Here is a 25,171-nt window from a genome sequence, read left to right on the forward strand (position 1 = left end):
CGCACAGTATCCATGTCAGGTTATGCAACACTGGTGCAACTGTTTCAGGCAAAAATTCTAACGGCTCCCTTCTCCCTACAAAGTGCAGCACGTAGGTCTTAAAATAACGGCTAAACAGAGCACAGGGTGTCTCACAAGCACTGTGGATTCAGCAATGTGTGTAAAGTTCATACTGGACAAGTGCAATATTTGAGGGTAAAAGCCAAAATTTCATAACACATATAGTGCACTATACAGGGAGCAGGGAGCCATGTGAGATTCAGCTTTAGGATTTTCAGTTAATACTGACTATTAATGGGCTGTTATTTCTGCACTGTACCAAACTGCTCTATAGCAAAAATGTTAAATATTGCACATAGAGATATTTGTATGCAATACATCACTTTGTTTAAATCATGAAATGGCATGAAATGAAATGAGTTGGAGTTATCTGCTTTTGCAAAACATGTATAAAAAAAAGTTTAATTTTGTTAGTTACCTGTATTTTGTTGAATTTGTTTTTAATTAATTTAAACAGTCCAACTTCAGTTTAAATTATGCATGAAATACAAAATTAAAAATGAAAATAATAATAATAATAATATAATAATAATAATAATAAATAATATATAACAATTTTATTAAGATGGAGATATGTTTTCACAAATAAATGAGAAAAAAAATTTTTACACACACATGCATTTGCAAATATGAAAAGAGAAAAAGACAGAAAAGTAAAAAGCATAAAACAAAACAGGATACATTTTGGAAAGAGGGGAGTTATGTTACTAATCTGATGATAGCATGTTCTGCTTTTTCTCCAGTGTCAGTAACTGTGGTTGTTGTTGTGGGTGGTTTACTGTGGACTACAGTAGAGTACATCACTTCATCCTGTAAAGGAACACAAATGATAATTAATACACAACACTGACCCTTTAAAACCACTTCAGAGTTTGACTTAAACTACCAGGAGCAGCTTCTTCCTCAGTAGGGAATAGGATATACAGATATGCACTGAGTGCCAGTTTATTAGGTAAACTCACTCACATTCACTCACACTGTACATTCTAACAAGTGACTGTAGTGTGAGGAACAAATCAGGCAGACCAGCATTTCTCATTAGTTATGCGTCCAATTGAATATGGAAAATATGAGTTATTTTTGTGAATATTTCAAGAGTTTTCTGGATTTTTTTTAGGTCTTGTGGATAAAAACGTTTTTTTTGTTTTTTTTTTTAAAGGTCAGATTTTGTCTATAATAGGCTTGAACAACCAAAGACCATTACTGGCTACCAATGATGTAAAGCAAAAAACAACAAAGTGGATACAAGGGTCATCAACAATGAACCACTTAGGAATGGAATAAAGTTGTCTGATCAAACGAATCCAGTTTTCCTTTTGTGCCGTGCTATTCAGTGTAATAATGCATCTTGTCTCAATGCCTGTTTGTCACAAAAGCATTCCAGGAACATGTTAGTGAGTTGTGGCTTGACCGGATATGTAGATTACATAAGTTGGGCTATGATGAGATATCAATGGATGTGATAGGAAGTGTAATGGGATATGATGGGGATATTGTATTATTTTACATATTAATGACATGTGAAAATATATGATGAGTTATGATGGGACATTGAAGAATTTTCAGAGAACATAAACAGAGCTGGCATTTTGTTTCAGTGGTGTGTGTGTGTTTGCGGTGTGTACTTGTGCGGTGTGTGTTTGCGTACCTCTCTGGTAGATGTCTACTCTGTATCCCAGCAAGTGAACAACAGGATTAATGATGAAGAAAATACGGAATAATCTGTGTGAAAAAAGAAATGATAAAGTTTACATATTGTACATATGTGTGTGTGTGTGTGTGAGAGAGAGAGAGAGAGAGAGAGAGAGAGAGAGAGAGACTGACCCCCACCCCACATAGCCCCATCCTCACTCTACTTACCCCAACATTACACAACTTATGTTAAAAATTGCAAATTGATAAATAATAATCTGTAATATTGTGATTATAATAATTAATGTTTATTATTCATGTTAGTTTCTTTTTCTGTTTTCATTATTGTTCTCATTCTTCACTGCTACTGTTGTGATGCTGTAAATGATAAGTGATACTGTACTTCACAGTCATGCTGATAAAACTATTCTGAATTGAATTAAACTCAGATTTTCAGAGCACATAAACAAAGCTGTCACTTGCAGCTGCTTTCAGCTGCAGTCAGTGTGCTGTATTTACTATCAGGTGTTTGAGAACGTGTGGTTGAAGTGGTTGGACTGGTGTGTACATTGACCACAGCAGTAGATGTTGTAGTTTTAGTTGGACCCTCTGTAGAGAGAGAAGAGTTTGAGAGTCCTAACTAGTGGGTGGAATTGGATATTGGATACAACAAATTTGGGTAGAAATTTTGAATTGAACTCCCCTCAACAAAAAAAAAAGAAAAAGCTATGTTGAAATGAGGATGGACAGGCCCTAAAAAGGCAAAATATGTTGCACTAAAATGTGTTCACTGTTAATGGTGCCTTCAGAGATGTGCAATTTAGCTACTAATTGTGATAGGCTTTGGCTTTTGAACTTTGCGCTGGTAACTATCTGGATTACATTTGGACTGTTTCAGGAGAGCTCAACCCCAGAGAAGTTGGTAGTGTTTCTGGATGGTGTTGACATTCGAATTCCACAGTGCACAGTACAGTCTTAACTTGATTTTGCAGTAATGAAGCAATGGAGAATGTTTATTTACTATGGTTTATCAAAGTATTCTCAAGCCCATGTGGTGATATCCATCACAGAACAATGCTGATTCTTAATGCAGTGCCATCAAAGGGGTCGGAGGTCACAGGTATTCAGTTCTGGTTTTCGTTCTTTCATCATTAAAAAATCTGTGAATTGTGCCATAGTAGCACTTCTGTTGGTTTGGACCAGAAGGAATAGCTTTTATTGCCATCGTGCGTCAATGAGGCGTGGGTGCAAAACACCCTGTCACCAGTTTGTTCCTCTGCAGATCACTGGCAGTAGGTACTCACCACTGCTGACCAGAAGCTCTACACAAGCATCGCCCTTTTGGAGATACTCTGACCCTTTATCCAGTCATAACAATAACGCCAGCTCATTTCTCCCACATCCAACATTTGACCACAAGAACCGACTGTTTGCTTATCTGCTAATATATCCCAGACCTTGACAGGCGCCATTTTTACGAGATAATCAGCGTTCTTCACTTCACCTGTGATAACCGGTCATAATGTTTTGGTTCATTGGTGGTCATTTGTTTATTATGTGTTTACTGGGGTTTTGTTCAATGTGCTTCTGCATGTTTAAGAAATCAGACCCACTTGAACGTTTACTAGCAAGCACATGGACTTGCATATAAGTATACAGTGTGCATTTTGTCAGACTGTCCATCACTGAAGTAATAAACTATATAAATAAAAAAATAAAACAATGTTTTTAGTAAATGTTTAACAATAAGCAGCTGAAAAGAATGATGGGGTGAAGTAGAAATGCAGAGACACTAGATAATAAACAGAGCTAATAAGACAGTCATATGTAAAAGTTTGAACACCCTGATCAAATGACATTTTAATTTTCAAAGCAAGAATAAGTTTCTCCTACATGGAATAAGTTTAAATATGTCAATTTTCTCCAAATTTAGTTCAACATACTGAAATAAAAAACATGAAATATAAAATGTACCATAACCTTTGCAAGGATCACTTTTTTAATATGTATTTTTGCAATATGTTTAATTCAGTAAATTCTGTAAGCCTAGAAGGGTTAAATAAATAAATAAACAAATAAATGGAAGTGTGTTCCTGAGTTCCACCCTGTGGGAAAAAAAAAAGAAAAAAGAAAAAAAGAAGGCAAACTCTCTGCATGTTACACGAGTTTTACCTTTTGGGATCCAGGTGGGGAAAAAAGAATGTGGAGCTAACTGGCTAAAAATTAGCATGTTAATGCTTAGTATTTGTTTACCTTGTGCCCAAAGGTTAAGCTGGTCAAAGGTGCCATCACAATATTAAGTAATTAGTAAAATATCTTTGAGGTTTTAGCCAAAATTTTACAAGGAATATTAGAAATATTTCATGGGCTGTTTTTGGTATGCTACACAAGCAGAGAAAATAAAGTGGAACATTAAGTAAGTTTTTTTGTTGAAAGGGATGTGGTGTATTTTTTTTTTTCACCTGATAGTATTGGGTGCTCACCACATAGTATCTGGTGCACATGTGATATTATTGCGTGCTCATCACATAATAACTGGTGCTATAAAAAAATGTATTAATTAAAAAAAAAAACACCTTTAGGGGCTCAGTAGACTCGGAAACGTACTTAAATATTTCTTTTCTTTTTTTTTTTTATCTTAACCTTTAGGGATTCCATACAATGCAGTCTCACCATAACAACTGTTCAAGTTTATCAACAAATTAAAGACTCAAGACCTGAAATGTAAAAATGCAGATTTCCACAGTGTTTTACCTTCAACAGTGAGTCTGATGTCTGTGTGTTCATGTGCTCTAATGTAACACCTGTAATCTCCTCCATCCTCCTCAGTCAGGTCTGATATGAGCAGAGAGAGATTTCCTGGAGAGTGACCATTAAACAGCTGAGTTCTGTTTCTGTACTGACCACTCTCACTGGATATCACTTCCCGTGTGCTTCTGGTTTTGTTGAGTTTCTTCCAGGTGAATCTCTCAGGTTTTTTGTGTAGGTCAGTGCAGTGGCAGGGCAGCAGGACTGACCCTCCTCTATGGGCTTTGATAAAGGATCCATGTACATTTTTTTTCAGAGTGCAGTCTGCAGAAACATCAGTAAGATAAGGTTACTTACATTTTATCTTTGTGTGATATTGTTAAGGTTTTGTTTCAAATACATGGAGATAAACAAAAATAAAGCAGTAACATCTTAATTTCAGCTGCTGTCAGTGAGCTGTGCTTACAATCAGATGTTTGCGAGTTACTTGTAAATGAAGTGCTTGAAGTGGTTTGGCTGTGCACAACTGCAGTAGGTGTTGCGGTTTTAGAGAGAGAAGAGTTTGACAGTCAGTGGAGGAACAGAACAGAAGCAAACAGCTCACTGTAGATAAAGAGTAACACCTTTTCTTGTAAATGATCAGAACAGCCTTTAAACAACATTCAACATAATGTTTACTAAATGTAACTAAACAAAACTGAGTGTGAAAGATTCTACTAAATCTTATCTTAAACCTAACCTAAACTTACACCTACATCTATTCCTAAACGTAACCTTAACCTTAACTTCAAAACTAAACCTACACCTACTCCTAAACCTAAACCTATACTTAACTTCAACACTAAACATACACCTACTCCTAAACCTAACCCTAACCTCAACTTCAACAATAAACCTACATCTACTCTTAAATCTAAACCTAACCTTACATTCAACACTAAACCTGCACCTGCTCCTAACCCTAACCTTAACTTCACCACTAAACACCTAAACCTAATCTTAACCTGAACTTGAAGACTAAACCTACACCTACTCCTAAAACTAACCCTAACCTCAACTTCAACACTGAACTTCAACACTGAACCTATTCCTAACCCTGACCTTTATACTTAACACTCAAACACACCTAGAGCTAACCCTAACCTTGACTTTAAAACTAAATCTACACCTATTCCTAAACCCAACACTAACTCTAACTCCAACACTAAACCTACATCTACTCCTTACCCCAACCTTAATTTCAGCACTAAATCTGCACCTACTCATAAACCTAACCCCAATCTTAACTTTATCACTAAACCTACACCTACTCCTAAACCTAACATCAGCAAAAGTTAGTAAATGGTAAAGTAATCGAAACATTTTTTTTTTCTTTCTTTTTTTTAATATAATTTATAATTTAAAAGGTAAAGACACACAGCTCTTACAGAATATTGTCTTCACAATCAATATATCACCCCAATTCTTTTAAACCATTATAGAGTTTTATAATATTAGGATTATTATCCCAAAAACAGTGAACCAGTTGTGCTGAAATAATGTGGTATTAGTGCTGTAAAAAAATGAATTCAATTTTGTGTTACTAGTTAACTACATATTGTTGTTTATTATAGAGCACAGATCTATGACAACCCTAAATGGTAAGATGAAAAAAGTAACTGCATCCTTGTTAAGTTCTACATGATTTATTTTTAAACAGACAATAAAAATATATCTAGTTACGTGACATTCTAATGAATGGCTGCCTAGATCTGAGCTCAGTTTCCACTGTCTGTAATATATCAGTTTATCCCAGAAACAGATTATGTTTTTGTCTTTAATTCAATGGCTAAAGTGTTAAAGACATGTCTAAAGTGCAAGAAAGTCAAGGTTTTCTGCTCTTTAATGCCCCACGGCCTCAACGCACTGGCGCCGCAAAGAAGTGTCCTGAGGAACATGGCGACTCTAGCCAAAACGACCCAGTGCTAACTGAAATGCGAAAAATTAGCTCTTGTCTTGGATTAATCGACTCTCGACTGGACAGCATCGATACACCACTCAACACTATTGGTAGCTCTATATCCACAGTTCAAGAATCGCTGGTCACTTTAACAGAGAGGGTTTCCTCCAACGAAACTCATCTGTCTGAAGGAGAGAACAGGATCTCTATGCTGGATGACTCAGCACATACTCAGTAGATCGCGATAGCCAAGATGAGAGGAGAGCTAAAGCAACTGCTAACAAAAGTTGATGACATGGAAAATCTGAGCCAGTGCAAAAAATCTGAAAATAACTGGTCTCCCTGAGACAGCTATGGATTCTGACTTGGTAAAGTTTCTAAGAGATATGCTGTCTGTTTGGCTGGAACTTCCCACTGACCTTAGCTTAGAGATCGAGTGGGCACACAGAACACCCACTGTGCTCTCAAGCTCGAAGACAACACCACAGAACATCACCGTCCATTTCTTGCGCTATACCGATAAAGAGACAGTGCTCCGAGCTGCCTGAGCAAAACGACAGGTCCTACATCACAGTAGCACCATTCATTGTTTTCAAGATTTTTCCACAGAGGTAATAACGAGACGTCAGGAGTTCGACGCTGTGAAAAATGCCCTTGTGGTTAAGCCCATGTACTGGGGCTTCGTTTACAATGCAAAACTGCAGTGCCTTCACAAAGGGAAAATACATCTGTTTTCAACACCTGCTGCAGCTCAGGATTTTTTGGAATCTCTTGAGGCCACACATCCACTGGAATTAGCAGAACACTCCTGAATATCTTTCCCACTCTGTCAGAGAGGTGAACAGGTTGACAGACGCCATTCTCTGGGTTCGAGGTACTGTTTAAATTTTACATCATACACTATATTTCCAAAAGTACTCACTCACCCATCCAAATCATTGAATTCAGGTGTTCCAATAACTTCCATGGCCACAGATGTATAAAATCAAGCACCTAGGCCTGCAGACTGCTTCTACAAACATTTGTGAAAGAATGGGTCGCTCTCAGGAGCTCAGTGAATTCCAGCATGGTAGCATGATAGGATGCCACCTGTGCAACAAGTCCAGTCGTGAAATTTCCTCACTACTAAATATTCCACAGTCAACTGTCAGTGGTATTATAACAAAGTGGAAGTAATTGGGAACGACAGCAACTCAGCCACGAAGTGGTCGGCCACGTAAAATGACAGAGCTGGGTCAGCGGATGCTGAGGCACACAGATGTGCAGAGGTCGCCAACTTTCTGCAGAGTCAATCGCTACAGACCTCCAAACTTCATGTGGCCTTCAGATTAGCTCAAGAACAGCGTAGAGAGGTTCATGGAATGGGTTTCCATGGCTGAGCAGCTGCATCCAAGCCTTACATCACCAAGCACAATGCAAAGTGTCGAATGCAGTGGTGTAAAGCGCCGCCACTGGATTCTAGAGCAGTGGAGACGTGTTCTCTGGAGTGACGAATCACGCTTCTCCATTTGGCAATCCGATGGACGAGTCTGGGTTTGGTGTTTGCCAGAACGATACTTGTCTGACTGCATTGTGCCAAGTGTAAAGTGTGGTGGAGGGGGGATTATGATGTGGGGTTGTCTTTCAGGAGTTGGGCTCGGCCCCTTAGTTCCAGTGAAAGGAACTCCTAATGCTTCAGCAGACCAAGAGATTTTGGACAATTTTGTGCTCCCAATTTTGTGGGAACAGTTTGGGGACGGCCCCTTCCTGTTCCAACATGACTGCGCACCAGTGCACAAAGCAAGATCCATAAAGACATGGATGAGCGAGTTTGGTGTGGAAGAACTTGACTGGCCTGCACAGAGTCCTGACCTCAACCCGACAGAACACATTTGGGATGAATTAGAGTGGAGGCCAGACCTTCTCGTCCAACATCAGTGTCTGACCTCACAAATGCGCTTCTGGAAGAATGGTCAAAAATTCCCACAAACACTCTCCTAACCCTTGTGGAAAGCTTTCCCAGAAGAGTTGAAGCTGTTATAGCTGCAAAGGGTGGGCCGACATCATATTAAACCCTATGGATTAAGAATGGGATGTCACTCAAGTTCATATGCATATTAAGCAAGATGAGTGAATACTTTTGGAAATATAGTGTATACTGACAATTTATATGGCTTTTGCTAGATTATCTGGACTAGTAAAAATTTTTTGAGGCTTTGACGTCTTTTTTGTCTTTTTTTCCCAAGAAATGGAATGCACACAGTTGATGCAAATCATGTTTGTCTTGGCTCAGTTGCGATTTGGAAATAATTCAGCAATGTTTATCATTATAATACTTATTTTCTTTTTTTCAGTTTAATTATGTATTTACTTTCACCTTTATTACCTCTCCTGTTGATTGGCGCTATGCTTGTTTGTCAGTTTTGTTTTTGCCAATGGTTGGAACTGTCTCGGTTGCTCTGCCACCATTCTCTGAGTGTTTCATGCCCAATGTTCCCCCTAACCATGCCAATATGGCACTATACTGCATTCATAGTTCTGTTACCCTGTCATTTGGGGACGGGGTTGGGTGGGTGGATATGGGTTTTATGGAGTTGCTCTATATTTGTTGGATTGCAAAAGGCACTCAATGTTCAGTCTCTCACATGGGCCATACATTTAACCAATACATACATTCTTTTTCTATCAGGATATGGACAGTTCCTATAAATGTACTACATGGAACATGAAGGGTTGGGGCCACGTGGTTAAGTGGAAAAAAATTTTTACCTTTTTGAAAAAAGAGAAAACTTTTATAGCAGTACTTCAAGAGGCGCACCTTTCTGATTTAGAGCATTTAAAATAAACAGAGATTGGGTTGGATGGGTTTTCTTTTCCCCTTATATTTTAGTCCCACTCAGACAAGGTACTGCAGTTTTAATTAGTAAGCATCTACCGTTTACATGTGAATTTCAAATTAAAGACCCCGAGGGAAGATTTGTCTTGATCTCAGGTGCACTGTTGGGTCAATATATTACCATACTTAGTGTCTATGCCCCCAGTAAAGATTCTCCCAAATTTATGTTGGACATAGTATTGCTTTTTACCCAACATTGTAAAGGGATGGGACTCCTGGCAGGTGACTTTAACTGCACATTAGATTTAATAGATAGATCCTCACCCAACACATTCTCTCATTCTAGATCCTCTTCAGTTTTAAAAGACATGTAACAATGCTGGTCTAGTTGATATCTGGCGAGAATTGAACCCCACAATTAGAAATTATACTTTTTACTCTAACCCACTTGCCTCTTATTCCAGAATCGACTATATTCTTATTCCAAGTAGCTTTGTTCACACGAATCAGTCTTGCCAGATTGGATCAGATCATGCCCGTGTTAGTGTGCATATTAATTTTGCCAGTTCAATATGTAAAAGCAGACTTTGGAGACTTAACTCTTCCCTTTTTTCAGACAGTGTATTCTGTGACCTGGTACATTACTGGATTAAGGAATGTTGAGAATGTAATAAGAACTGTAATGTCTCACCACTTATGCGATGGGAAGCCTTGAAGGCTACAATACATGGGCATATTACATTTTACACCTCATCACGTCAAAATATGAAAACACAAAATCAGATGTTTTTAGAAAAGGAAGTAACATGCCTTGAGCAGCTGCCTAAGTCAAATCCTAACAAATCTAACTGGGCCTCTTTATGTAGCAACAGAGCTAAAATATACAATCTAAAATATACAATACAGAGCTAGAATATACAAATCATATTAACAAATTATTATTCTTTTCTAAGCAAAAGTATTATGAATATGGTAATAAACCTAGTAGGTTACTGGCTTATCAGATTAAGAAAGAATATTCAGAACAGTTAATAAAATCTGTAAAGACACTGACAGGCTCTCATACATATGATCCAAAGGTGATCAATACTACCTTCAAAATTACTACAAATACTTATATAAACCCCAAAATGAAGCTTTAGTGTCTGACATTGCTGCATATTTGGATAACATCACTTCTGGTGGTCTCACACAATAACAGATGCAGTCTTAATGCCCCTTTTACCCCCGCAGAAAAGTTTCCAGTCAATGTCCTCACGGAAAAGACCAGAACTCGATGGTTACCCTGTCGAATTTTTCAGCTATAAGATACATTTTTTAAAATCATTAGCTTTACCTTTAAATGTATCCCTTAACACACCTTGGGTGGTTGCATCCCCTTTTCAATTAGTGGTAGAGGGTTTTACATATTTAGGCATTCATATCACTCCAGACCTTATTAAACTTGTTGACAAAAATGATCTTCTACTTATAAATAATATAAAACATAATCTTTAATTTTGGAATTTTCTCCCTATTTGCCTCTTTGGTAGAATAAACATAATATAAATATTCTCTACATCTACTCTTATTTATTTCATTCAATCCCTGGCCATTTACCTACAGTTTTCTTTAAGGATTTAGAGAAATGTTTCTCAAAATTTGAATGGAATAATAAAAGACCAAGACTTCAGTTTTCCACACTAATGAGAGCGAGGGAGGGGGTGGTGCCTGTGTACCCAACCTGCAGATGTATTATTGGTCATCTTAAATTACGCATATGATCAGCTGGTGTACAAATAGGTTAGACTCTTGCTCTGTCTCTATAGAAACTGAGGCATGTCTCCCTATTACCATTCATTAACAACACTGTAGAGGTAAAATGTGTCTCTGAGAACTTTGTGCTATGCAGTACTCTTATGGCCTGGACAGATGTTAAGAAATACCTTGGGATCCCCCATTGCCTCTCGCTGCTTTCCCCCCTGGCCCACAACCCGGACTTACCTTCCCAGCTGAGTAGATCTGGACTCTTAGCTTGGCTTAATAGAGGGATTAAAAACATTTCTTGTTTGTTTTCTGAAATATCTTCAGGTTCAACATCTGATCATTTCAGCCATTACAGATGGGAAATTCAGAAAGGAATTAACCGACATTGAAGTGGTACTGGTTAAGCAGGATCAGGCCAGAGGGTCGATTTCACTAAATTTACAACATTTTGTTAAACAGTATTAAGCCCTCATCAGACACTCAGAGAAATTTGGGAGGGGGACATAGACCAACCTATCTCAGAAGAGGACTGGCTTAATATTTGTAAAACCTGTTTCCCAAATGTACCTCATCTGGTGTTCATGAGCTTAACTTTAAATTCATGAATAGGATTTACACCTGGTTAACACCTGTTTGCCTACAAAAGATGTTTCCAGGTACGTTCTGAGACAGAGTACATAATATAGTAGGACATATTTTTCAAACATGGTTTCAGAAGCCCTGTATCTTTTAGGAACAGGAGTAGAACATAATTTTGATACTGATGACAAAGTTTTGTTTCTAATGTTTTCATTTCTGGCAAAAAGCTGTATCCTAATGCGATGGGCCAGTCCCTCTCCACCAACTGTTGAGCAGTGGCCTTCCCAAGCTGCAATGCTGCTTCCCTTGAAAAAAAAAACTGACCCATGACCTGCATCACCAAACAGACAAATTCTGGAAACTTTGGACCCCCCTGTGGGCTTATGTAGAAAGTCTTTTGAATTTTTTTTTGTATATTGGAGAGTTGTGTGAGGTTTAAATGTATGATTATCAATACTGAATAGAGTGCAATAAAGAAAGAGAAACGTTTTACTTTGGCTTGCAAACAAATGTAAACATAGCTGATTAAGCCAGATTAACAAATGAGGTTGACCTAAAAAAAAAAGACCGGAAGGTCGCCGGTTCAACCGACAGCCGACTGAAGTGCCCTTGAGCAAGGCACCTAACCCCCAACTGCTCCCCGGGCGCTGTGGATAGGGCTGCCCACTACCCCCTACTGTGTGTGCATTCATTAGTGTATGTGGTCTTTCACTGCATGGATGGGTCAAAATGCGGAGGTGAAATTTCCCCGTTGTGGGACTAATAAGGGTCACTTACATTTCAACCATCAACAACTCCCCACTACCCACCCTTCCCTGCAAAAAAAAATAAAATTGCTTTTTTTTTTACCCTTATTTATCAGGAACCAAGTGGAAAAAAAATAATTAAGCAGCTATGTGGCTAACAATTAGCATGCTATACCACCATCAACTGCAAGGGGACAGCTGCTTTGTTTTGTTTTTTTGTTTTTCCTCCTCTCACCCTTGCTGAACCACACTATCCCAGTTTTAACCAATTCACTTCAACAGACTTCCAATTAAGAGACAAATAGAGAACTGGTCATCATTCAGTTACGCGTGAATTAAAATTGTTCTTTTTTATAAATGTTAGTTAAAACAACTCTGTAAGAAATTAAATTTTTATTATTTTGGCTGTCTTTGCTGTTCTATACAGAAAGAAAAAATAAATAAAGTAGAGTTTAGACTCAGGAATATACTTTTTTTTCCTCAGCCTTCAGGGCTTCCTCACAATGCAGTCTTACCACAAGTGAACAGTTAGTGAGTCGAGACGTGAAATGTAAACAAACCGATTCAAACAGTGTTTTACCTTCAACAGTGAGTCTGATGTCTGTGTGTTCATGATCTTTAATGTAACACCTGTACACTCCTCCATCCTCTTCAGTCAGGTGTGATATGAGTAGAGAGAGATTTCCTGGAGAGTGACCATTAACCAGCTGAACTCTGTTTCTGTACCGACCACTTTCAATGGATATCTCGTCCCATGTGCTTCTGGTTTTGTTGAGTTTCTTCCATGTGAATCTCTCAGGTTTTTTGTGTAGGTCAGTGCAGTAGCAGGGCAGCAGGACTGACCCTCCTGTATGAGCTTTGATAAAGGATCCATGTTCATTTTTTACCAGAGTGCAACCTGCAGAAACATCAGTAAGATAAGGTTACTTGCATTCTATCTTTGTATGATGTTGTTAAAGTTTTGTTTCAAATACATGGAGACAAAAATATAATAATAATAATAATAATAATAATAATAATAATAATAATAAAATTAAGCAGTAACATCTTAAGCTCAGCTGCTGTCAGTGTGCTGTTCTTACAATCAGGTGTTTGAGAGTAACTTGCAAATGAAATGCTTGTAATCATTTGGCTGAGGATGACTGCACTAGATGTTGCAGTTTTAGGTAGACCCTCTGTAATTTTTTAATTCTTTTTTTTCTCTTATTTATCAGGGATAAAGTGAAAAAACCAAAACCATGCACACACTGGGCAGCAAAGCAGCTAACAATTAGCATGCTATACCACCTTCAACCTCGAGGGGGCAGCTGCTTTTTTTTGTTTTTTCCCCTCTCACCCTTGGTGAACCACACTATCCCAGCTTTATCCAATTCACTTCAACAAACTTCCAATTAAAGGACAAATAGAGAACTGGTCATCATACAGTTACGGTTAAAATGTTCAGTGGTTCTTTTTTATAAATGTTAGTTAAAACAACTCTGTAAGAAATTAAATTCTTATTATTTTGGCTGTCTTTCCTGTGCTATACAGACAGAAAAAAATAAAAATAAATAGAGTTTAGACTCAGGAATATAGCTTTTTTCCTCACCCTTCAGGGCTTCCGTACGATACAGTCTCACCACAAGTGAACAGTTAGTGAGTTGAGACGTGTGGAATGTACACAAACAGATTCAAACAGTGCTTTACCTTCAACAGTGAGTGTGATGTCTGTGTGTTCATCTGCTGTAATGTTACACCTGTGCACTCCTCCATCCTCTTCAGTCAGGTGTGATATGAGTAGAGAGAGATTTCCTGGAGAGTGACCATAAACCAGCTGAACTCTGTTTCTGTACTGACCACTCTCAATGGATATCTCTTCCCATGTGCTTCTGGTTGTGTCCAGTTTCTTCCATGTGAATCTTTCAGGTGTGGTGTGTAGGTCAGTGCAGTAGCAGGGCAGCAGGACTGCCCCTCCTATATGGGCTTTGATAAAGGATCCATGTTCATTTTTTACCAGAGTGCAACCTGCAGAAACATCAGTAAGATAAGGTTACTTACACTCTATCTTTGTGTGACATTGTTAAAGTTTGGTTTCAAATACATGAAACAAAACAAAACAAACAAAAATATCCCACAAAAATAAAAATGAAGCGTAACATCTTAAGCTGTAAAATGTACAGTTACACTTTATTTTCATGGTCCATTGTTAATTATGTAGGTTGTAAATGCTCAGTTGGTCTTTAAACAAAAGACAAAAAAATGTTTACTAAATGTAACAGTGTGATAGATTCTACTAAATCTTATCTTGAACCTAACCTAAACTTACACCTAGTCCTAATCCTTACTCTATCTTCAACACTAAACATACTCCTACACCTAAACCTAACCCTAACCCTAACCTTAACTTCAACACTAAACCTACACCTACTCCTAAAACTAACCCTAACCTTCAACACTAAACCTACACCTACTCCTAAAACTAATCCTAACCTTCAACACTAAACCTACACCCACTCCTAAACCTAACCCTAATCTTAACTTCCTAACCTTAACTACAGATTGCAGTATATGACGTTACCTACTGCACTAGGTAAGCTATGTTATATATATTTTTATGTATAAGGGCCATTCTACTGAATTATTACAAACTACTGTCTCACATCAAAACAAACAAAAACATATATTTCAAACCTTATATGTTTACAAGGATTATGTTACAGTAATAAGCAAAATATATACAAAATTACCATTTATAGGGTACTTTCTATTGGGAGGTGACTGAACTACTGAACTGGACTGAACTCTACACTAAATTTACCACTAAATTTGCGCTTGTGATAACAATTCTTCAAATTTTGTCTCTTTTTATGGTGTTTGTTAATGGATTGTTTTGATTTATTTGTTTTCACATTGCTACCAAAACCCTGCGTTTTAGTCCATAGGCGGATTCTTATTTAGGCCACACCCCTGCATTTTAAAGCAGGAAGTGAAACTGCATCTTTGTCCCTCATAGCCATGGGGTTGAACAGTTAGATTTGATTTTTTTTGGAGTCAATGTGTCCTAAAATCAGAAAATCATTGTGTCACATTAAGAACTGTCACTACTGAAACACTTCACAAGTACTGCACTTAACACTGTAACTAAAGAAAAAAAAAGATTTACGTACAGCTGTTCAAAACTTCTCTCTTTGTGTGATGTTGTTACACTTTGTTCAAATACATGAGTACCAACCAAAGCCAAGGATGTATATGCTCATTCCAAATGTGATGCCTGCAAAATGTTCCAAAAAATTAGGTACAGTGGAATGTTTACCACAGCTTTACATCCCCTTTACTTTTAACAGCACTTAGTAATTGTTTGCAGACTGAAGACACCAGCTTTGAAAGCAAAGTATAACCATATAGGGCCTTCATTGTCATATGCAGCACATGTTTTCTTTATGCAGGGGCCCTGCAGGGGTGAGGGTGTCTTTACTCATCACAGGAAAGAGCTGAGGGGAAGTTTTGACCACCAGGGAAGTGAGGTCTTCAGTCTCAACGAGAGCAGCTAATCAGAATCAGTGGCTGACTGAGGGAATAGAGCAGGACAAATTATAGGCTGGGGGACTGGAGCGGCCTCAGCAAAAAGCACTATGTCCACTTTATTGCTTTCAACACAGGAGCTGGAGTATCCCCTCCCCTGGAAAAATTCTCCTCTGCTGCAGAAACTTCTTCTTCTTGTGAAGAACAAGTCGCGGGAGAAACAGACTGACTGCAGTTTCCTTTGGTTTCCTTTCCTTTTCTGCTGATAAGATCTGCTTGCCAGGAAAGACGTGACCTGGGGAAGTAACCGCCCTCCAGCACTAATGACTTTTGCTGATATGCAGACAAATTTGCTTACATTCCTAAATCTGTTTATTTGAGTTAATTAAAGAGCAATTGTGGGTCTCTTAAAAAAAAAAAAAGAAACAGTCATACAGACAGACAGACAGACAGAAAGACACCAGGCACGGCTGGGATTCTTGGATAAAAGGAAGGGTTACAAACATGAGTGGAAACAAGTCGAAATGACCAGAACCATTTTACTACCAGAGCCATTTTACTACCGGAACCATTTTACTACTATTCCAGCAGTAAAAGACGGAATAGTGTTCCTGCTCAGATCTCAAAATCCTACACCCTTAAAAACGATGGTTCTTCAAGGGTTTGTTAGTATAGGGAATGGTTCTATTCAGAATTATGAGTTCTATATAGAACCATTTCATGCTTAGGCAGTTCTTTGCATGGTTAAATGTGTTTTTCAGATTGATGGAGAATGTGCTGTATATAGTTCTAAGCTTTTTTAAAATGGTTCTATATAGCACCAAAAAAGGGTTCTTCTATGGGTACAAGCTTGACATTGTACTATAGTAGAACCCTTTTTAGTATAAAGAACCCTTTTTTAAAAAGCTTCCATATAAAACCTTATACATGCAGAGAACCATTTAAGCCTGAAATGACTCTGTATAGGACTTGTGGTTCTAAATAGGTACCTAAATAGAACCATTATCTTTAATTAATTAAATTACATTACAATCACAGTACACAACTGCTGTTTCACTTTTAAGTTTCTTTAACCTTGTGTGGATAAGTGGTCTACTCAAAGAAATAAATATTTGTTGATGATGTGTTTGTTGCTGAAAGTATAAATCAGTGAGCTCACTGTTTCTGTACTGACTACTCTCACTGGATATCTCATCCCATGCATTTGTGTTGTATTTTCTCCAGATAAATGTTTTAGGTGTGGTGTGTAGGTCAGTGCAGTAGCAGGGCAGCAGTACTGACCCTCCGGTATGTGCTGTGATACTTTTCATTGTCAGAAAAACAGTCGTTTTTCATTGTTCACCAGCCTGAAGAAACATACTGGTTATCTGGTTATCTATAACAAATGTATTTCTTTGAAGTAAAAAGTGCCAAAGACATACATACATCTGTAACCATAACAGCTGTATATACACATGCTGCTTTCATGGTAAAAGGGTGAAAGAGGACCTCACTCTGATGGCACTGTATGACACACAAATTTACATTTTATGTTATGAGTAAGAAGAGAAGATTTGACACTCACCTTCAGAGACATGAAGCCCAATGAAGAGAAGACAAAAAGTCAGCAACATTCTCACTAGTAAAACAACACTGAGTTCACAGCCCACTGACAGCTCCACACCCAGCACTACACTAGCCCTGTATACCACACTGAGTACACAGCTCTCTCAGCAGCTCTTCACTGGAGTCTAACCCACTCTAATGTCCGTGCAGCTCACAGGAGCTGCGCCCAATTCAGCTAGACCGGAAAGCGTCTATCAGCGGAAAGATTTTATCAGCAGCTTGATTAAAACACACCCAGTTTTCTCTGAGTCATGATAACACATCATGCTCTTCTGTCGTACATTGATTCCCAGGACGCACTGCCCAATTAACTGTGATGGTCATGTGATGATCAGCAGAGGAGCATCCAAAACACAACATACGCTGGTTTTCCTAGCAGGGATGTTCTTCTCAATTTGTCTTTAGCTGTTCATTTTATCTTAGCTTGCTTACTTTCATGTTTGGTTACCTCAAAGTGCCATTTACCACTTTTTCCTTTAGACTCTCCAGTGCTGCAGGTATTCCAAGAAAGTGACACCATAAATGTTCCACTGGCAGTTCTTCTGCTCTCTTCTAGTCCTCCATTCTGCCTGGCAAACCATAAGGCTGCTTGAGCAATGAGCTTCACATCTTATCTGGTTTTAATTGTGTGTGTGGGGTGTAGTAAGGTAGTGCAGTAACACTGACATAGTGGTGGTGTGTTAGTGTGTGTTGTGCTGGTACGAGTGGATCAGACACAGCAGTGCTGCTGGTGTTTTTAAGCAGTGTGTCCACTCACTGTCCACTCTATTAGACACTCCTACCTTGTCAGTCCACCTTGTAGATGTAAAATCATAAACGACAGCTCATCTGCTGCTGCACAGTTTGTGTTGGTCATCCTCTAGTCCTTCATCAGTGGTCACAGGACGCTGTTGGCTGGATATTTTTGGTTGGTGGACTATTCTCAGTCCAGCAGTGATACTGAGGTGTTTAAAACTCCAGCAGCACTGTTGTGTCTGATCCACTCAGACCAGCGCAACACACATTAACACACCACCACATCAGTGTTACTGCAGTGCTGAGAATGATCCAACTCCCAAATTGTACCTGCTCTGTGAGGGTCTATGGGGGTCCTGACCACTGAAGAACAGGGTAAAAGTGGGCTAACAAAATATGCAGAGAAACAGATGGACTACAGTCTGTAACTGTAGAACTACAAAGTGCATCTATATAGTAAGTGGAGCTGATAAAATGGAAAATGAGTGTGTGTGTGTATATATTATATTCAATGAACAAGAATAATTCAATGAACAAGACCTTATAAACCTTTAGTAATGTTTAATAGATGTTTGTAATGCATTTTAAGGTATTATTGGTTTTAACATAAAGCATGTTAAATGTGCTCTCTGAGTATCTGAGTTTGATGAAAATGTCTGTTTATACGATCATGTTTATATTTACAATTTCTAAATGTATGATGACTTCCTAAAATGTCCCATTCACACTCACACATGCATGATAAAATTTGGAATAAGGAAGAGAAATTGGGTAGGTAAGTAAATCATTTCAGTATGTATAATTCCTTCTTGCAATACACACATAAGCATATCTAATATACATCAGAATGTAGCATATTAAGCTTTTATATATAAAATAAAATATTACCTTCTGCTCATTTACATACATAAGTAATGAGTAACTTGGAAAGGTCCAGTCAAGCTCAGTACATCCAGAATCTCTCAGCAGAGGAACTGAAGACTATATTATTAGCTTTTTATTTCCTTTTGCATCTGAAATAAAATATGAAAGCTCCAAAGTGAGAGGTGTGAGCAACAAAGAAGCAAAACAGGAGCTGAACCACCTCAACAAGATGACACAATGAAACCCCAGCAAGCAACTAAACAGTAATGACTGAAATGGAACTGAAGGAAAAGCAGTAGGGAGAAATAAAGGTGTTATCATTTAAAATACAGTACAAAATACTACATCAGTAAATGGAAGTAAATAAAACAAGTTAGTGGCTACCATTGGTAAAGTGTCATTTCAGCCAATTAAACTTAACATTGCTTTTTCAAGCGTTATGTATAACTGCAGTACATAAGCAAAACACTAGAACATAAACTAATGAAGTTGTAACATGTTTACTTAATATTAGTTAACCATTATCAATGTAGAACCTCAGTTGTTGTTCATGTTAATAAATGCATTACTTAATTAGTCAACACTTCATATGAAAACACTAACTAATGCAGTTGTTACATGTTTACAGCATAGAGACATAGCGTGATATGTATAGTGACTCAGGGTGGAAACAGGACAAGGCAAATCCTGGCTCGTGAAAAACATGACACCACTAAAACACATTAAAGTTGTTATCTCCTACCTTCAGCCAGAAAAGGCTGTGTGCTGTGCTTCCCATTAGAAGTTTGAGAGGTTGCTGTGATTGGTGTGGTTGACCTGGTTGGGCTGTTGACCACTGCAGTAGATTTTGTAGTTTTATTTGAGACCCCTGTAGGGACAGATGGGTTTAATAGTCAGTACAGGAACGAGACAGCATCAAACAGCTCACTGTAGATACACAGTAACACTAAAGCTATTTATTATAATTTACCCAAACAATCACATCAGTACAATACAGAAATTTGTTGTGATTTTTGGAATTTAATACAGTCTAATGACAAGTGATCAAAATTAAAGAGTGAAGATTTGTAATGATATATATCTAACAAAACCATGTAGAGTTAATTTAGATTACATTTAGTTTTGAAATTATACAAATACACACCAAAACAGTGCAGTGCATTACCTTCAACAGTGAGTGTCATGTCTGTGTGTTCACTTCCTTTAATTTCACACCTGTAATCTCCTCCATCCTCTTCAGTCAGGTGTGATATGAGCAGAGAGAGATTTCCTGGAGAGTGACCATTAACCAGCTGAACTCTGTTTCTGTACTGACTCATATTGGAAATCACTTCCCATGTGTTGCTCGTTTTGCAAAGTTTGGTCCAGGTGAATGTCTCAGGTTTAGTGTGTAGGTCAGTACAGGTGCAGGGTGGTAGTGCTGACCCTTCTATATGTGCTTTGATAACCAATGTTTTTTTTTTTTCCACTTTTTACCACAGTGCAACCTGCAGTAACACATATTTATAAGGTAACGTTAATCACACACTGTCTTTGTTTGATACCACTGTTAAAACTAACTAATCACCTAAGTAATAAAAACACAGTATTTTTACACAGTGAACTTAATTATTTTGGCTACGTTTACTAAGTTTACTCAGTTAAACTTAGTTATGGCAACTTTCTAGTGGGGAAAGTAATTGAATTTTAGCATTTAGTAACATGTACTTAAAAACTAAAGTGAAGTAAAGATATGAGTGGAGCTAGTTGATTGCTCATACACTGAAAGTATTATGAGTGAGCGGGAAAGGCAAAAGACCAGGGCTGCGCCCAGTAAGTCTAAAAATTACTGCTTTTTGCTAATGACCCTCTTCCTCTCCTCTGGGTCCTGGAAATTTCTTACCAATTGTCCAAAGAGAAAGAGAAACTGCTCTGAACATCTGCTGAAGCAGCCTCCAATCTTTTACAGATTTTACAGACCACACCCACAAAGGAATGTTGAAGAGTGGAGATTTGTGTAATATAAGCAATCTAACTATATTTTGTAATATATAGATGTTGAAAGGAATGTCATTCTCTACATTCTTCCTGCTCTTTTCCCCTGATTCCTCATTCTTCTAGGGTAGGAGAAGAGCAGTGGACTCAGCCACAAGGGTGCACTACCCAGGAAGTCTTTTACAGATTTTCAGGTGACATCATTGCATGCAGAAGAAGAAACTATACTTTAAATGTTAAGCTTTGATTATGATTATATGTGATTGGATGAATATTAGGGGGTGATGTTGAATTTAATGATGTTGAATGGAATCGACTGTCCCATCTCCTACTTTCTGCCTATTTCCACTATTCTTCTCCTCTCCTTAACTCCTCTGTGTTCTTCCATGGTAGGAAAGGAAAAGTAGGAAGGAAGGCAGAAGGCAGGAGCAGTAGCAAAAATTTCTGGATGCAGACCAGAACAGGAAGCAGCATTGCAGATTGCAGTGAAATCACCTCAAGGTAAGTTGATATTTAACAGATTCATTATGATAAATTCATAATGTTCATTTTAATGTGAAAAATTCAAACTGAAGGCATTGGATTGAATGTGTGATACAGCAGAAATATCACAAAATATCACAAAGCTCTTCACACACTTCACTGCAGAATCATGCAGATCTGCACAACAGTTTGTTTATACCCAAACTGCTCTACAGCAACCAAAACACTGCAGAAACATCTCAAAATGAATTTAATATATCATCACTTCAACACTGGTGTTCTTACAACAGGAATACTTCATCAAACACAGCAAAATCAGCTCAGAAACATGTGATGGATTAATGGAAACATTGATTGCAAGTCAGGCTTTCGTATCCAACATCGGTGTCTGACCCCACAAACACTGTTTTGACTGAATGGGCACAAACTCCCACAGACACATGCCAAAATCTTCTAGACAGCCTTCCCAGAAGAGTGGAGGCTGTTAAAGCCGCTAAGGAGGGCAATTCCATATTAATGGCCAAAATTTTGGAATGAGATGACTAAAAAGTTCATAGAGTTATGTTAAGCCATAAGGCATCCACATAGTTTTGGCCATGTGTAAGTAATATTTTACCTCATCAACTTCAATATTATTTCTAAATACATATTTATACTGAAATTTATATTTGCAACACATTCTAAAAAGTTGAGACACAAATTAAGCCTAGGAATATTGTAAAATGTTTAAAAACATCTAAACTGATGTAATCATAGTTGGATATAAAAGGAGCATCCAGGAAAGGCCTAGTGTTTTATGACCAAGGACTAGTTTAGGCTTGCAACGGTCACCAGAAATGCATAAGCAGCAAATCCAGCCAGGGATTGCAAAGATTTCAGGTATTTCACTTTCTGTAGTGCATAATATCATCAAAATATAAGGAACCTAGAACAATCTTTTTGCATGAAGAGAAATCACAAGTGAATGCCAGTGGTCTTCAACCACTTCATATGGCAGTAGATTGACAACAAGCTTTTTCTGTAATCACTGCATGAAAAAAAATCATTCTTTACAAATGTCATTGCATCCACAAATGCATGTAAGGCTGTTCTGGGCACTGGAAGTCATATGTCAACAGTGTCCATAAACACTGTTGACTTCTCTGGACCCCAGCTGATTTGAAGTCGAATGAAGCACAGGGGAAATGTGTTTTGTGGTCTGATGAATCAATCTTTCAGATTATTTATGAAAATAACGGATGCTGTGTTTTTAGGTCAAAGATAAAACAGACTATCCAGATTGTTACGAGCGTAAAGTTAAAAAGCCAGGGTCTATCATGGTATTGGGGGTATTACTAGGTAACATAAACACCAAGACACACTCTGCATGTGTTACAACAGCATGGCTACATAATCAGAGAGTGCATGTGCTAGACTAGCCTGCCAACAGTCCAGAAATGTCTCCTATTCTGTAACGGGTCAGAAAAATTGAGATACTCATGGTTAAAAACAAGCTTTGAGGATTTATTAGAAAAGCCCAGTCCAAACTCATAGTGATGAAATAAGTCAAGGTGAAAACCCAAAATAAGTGATCTAAAACCAGCAGGGGCATCAAGAGAGCAGTCAAAACATAAGCCAGGTCAAAAAACAACAATCAGAAACATAGCAGAAACAGCAAGAAGGGCAAAGGCAGAATACAGCCAGGAAGAACAAACCAGGTCAAAACTGCCAAAAGTAAGTAATGCACAGAGCTCAGAAAACTGAGGCAATACTTTGCAAAATAAATAAATAAATAAATAACAAGGGTTACAAATGAGTATTTGACAACAAAGGACAAATACAGTTGAAAAACTGAAGACTTTAACAGACAAATGGCAAAACAAACTGGAACCGTCCCCAAATTATTAGTAAGTGTTGTTAAGAGGTAAAGGGATGTAAAACAATGCTAAACATACTCCTTTGTTTGTCCATGTAATGGGAATTTACCCATCACTGCTTGCTGTTTTTATTAGCATTGCACATACTGTCACAACTGTTTTAGAATTGGGTTTTGTACTTGAATTCCAGCAAAAACTTAAATATCTGTTTGCATCAACTCTCTTCCATTAAAACTGGCAAGCAAATGAACAAGCAATCAATTCATATTCCTTAGTTAGCATATACACAAATATATATACACCTAAATTATACTTTTGTCAGGCACATCTACTATAGAAGTGCACTGATGTGACAGCATTCATGCACATGTTGCTTAGGGTCAATTCATGGGTGGACAGGATCACACAAGAATCATGCATAACTTTTTTCATTTGTAATCATAAAAGCTGCAGCAACAATATGAGGACAAGTGCGTGAGAGAGAGAGTCTGCAGCTGTACAAGGAACTGCGACAAAATGTTCACTAACCCGAACCACAGACTGCATATATCACAGTGACCTCAACCACTCGCCGTTTAACAGCACTACAAACATGAAGCAGTGTAAACACATAATGAAACAAAATGCAGTACCACTTTAAAATAAGACTACCTTTATAAAGGGTTTATATATAGTTTGAAATTGTGTTTATTAATGGTTATTAATTAGGTTGTAAACACATTAAAAATCATTAATGAGCAGTTATAACACATAAATAGAAAGGGCAACAGTGGCCTGTTGTTTGCCAAATAGTGAGCCCACATCCATTTTTACTGTTAAACTTCATGAGATGATGGATGATCTCATGGTTGTATATTTACAGCATTTAGCAGACACTCTTATCCAGAGCGACTTACAAGAAGTGCTTTGTCTATCTAGAGAATGTATCTTTGCTAGTTACCAATAGGTTAGAGAGAAAGCCAGTCCTGAGCTCAGATACTGCTAGAAACAAAAAGTCACTGTTGATACTCAAAGAAAAAGGAACAGAGTTAAACACAGAACAGTGCAATACAATAGAATACATAAGTGCAGGACAATACATTACAATCAATACTTAATTCAGTGCTCATTTAAGTGTTGTATAAACAGATGAGTCTTCAGTCTGCATTTGAAAACAGCGAGAAACTCCTCTGTGTGGAGAGCCAGTGGGAGTTCGTTCCACCACCTGGGTGCCAGTACAGAGAACAGCCTTGAAGGATGGCGGGTCAAGCTGAGCTGTACTCAAAGATCAAAGGGCTCATGGTACAGTTCGAGATGTCTCCATTGCCATCAAGTAGGGAGGGGCTGGTCCAGTTTTGGCTTTTAAGCAAGTATTAGGGTTTTAAATCTGATGCGTGCAGCTACAGGAAGCCAGTGAAGGGAGCACAGCAGTGGGGTGACGTGGCTGAACTTGGGGAGATTGAAGATGAGCCATGCTGCTGCATTCTGGATGAGTTGCAGAGGCTTGATGGCCTGCATTGGAAGACCAGCCAAGAGTGAGTTGCAGTAGTCAAGCCTTGAGATGACAAGAGACTGCACTAGCACCTGGGTGGCCTCTCGAGTGAGAAAGGGTCAGATCCTCTGGATGTTGTACAGGAGAAATCTGCATGACCGAGTTAGGTTTGTGATGTGAATGCAGATGGGATGGGATCCAGTGGGCAGGTGGTTGGGTTACTGGATTCGATCAGTTGAAGGACAGCATCTGTGGAAAGAGAAGAAAAACAGTTTAAGGGATTGAGAACGAGAGAAGGAGGTCTAGTGGAGGGAGTGAACAGAGGAAAAAGACTGGCGGATTCTATTAACCTTCTCCTCAAAGAATGTGACAAAATCCTCAGGAGTGAGAGAAGAGGGTGGAGAGGGAGGAGGAGGG

At 38.2% G+C, this 25,171-nt stretch overlaps 1 protein-coding gene across 1 annotated transcript; it reads right to left on the reverse strand.

Moving 5' to 3' along the window:
• Positions 1-865: 865 nt before the first annotated feature.
• LOC118803713 lies at positions 866-17,517 on the reverse strand. The gene is made up of 5 exons (XM_036564198.1): positions 17,331-17,517; positions 13,952-14,269; positions 12,992-13,163; positions 1,709-1,782; positions 866-870 (listed from the first exon to the last, which is right to left on the reverse strand). Exons 1-5 carry the CDS (start codon positions 17,377-17,379, stop codon positions 866-868), a joined length of 618 nt encoding a protein of 205 aa, XP_036420091.1. The 5' UTR covers positions 17,380-17,517.
• Positions 17,518-25,171: the final 7,654 nt, after the last annotated feature.

This window comes from Colossoma macropomum, unplaced genomic scaffold (genome assembly GCF_904425465.1).
Source record: "Colossoma macropomum unplaced genomic scaffold, Colossoma_macropomum, whole genome shotgun sequence".
Lineage (NCBI taxonomy): Eukaryota > Metazoa > Chordata > Actinopteri > Characiformes > Serrasalmidae > Colossoma > Colossoma macropomum.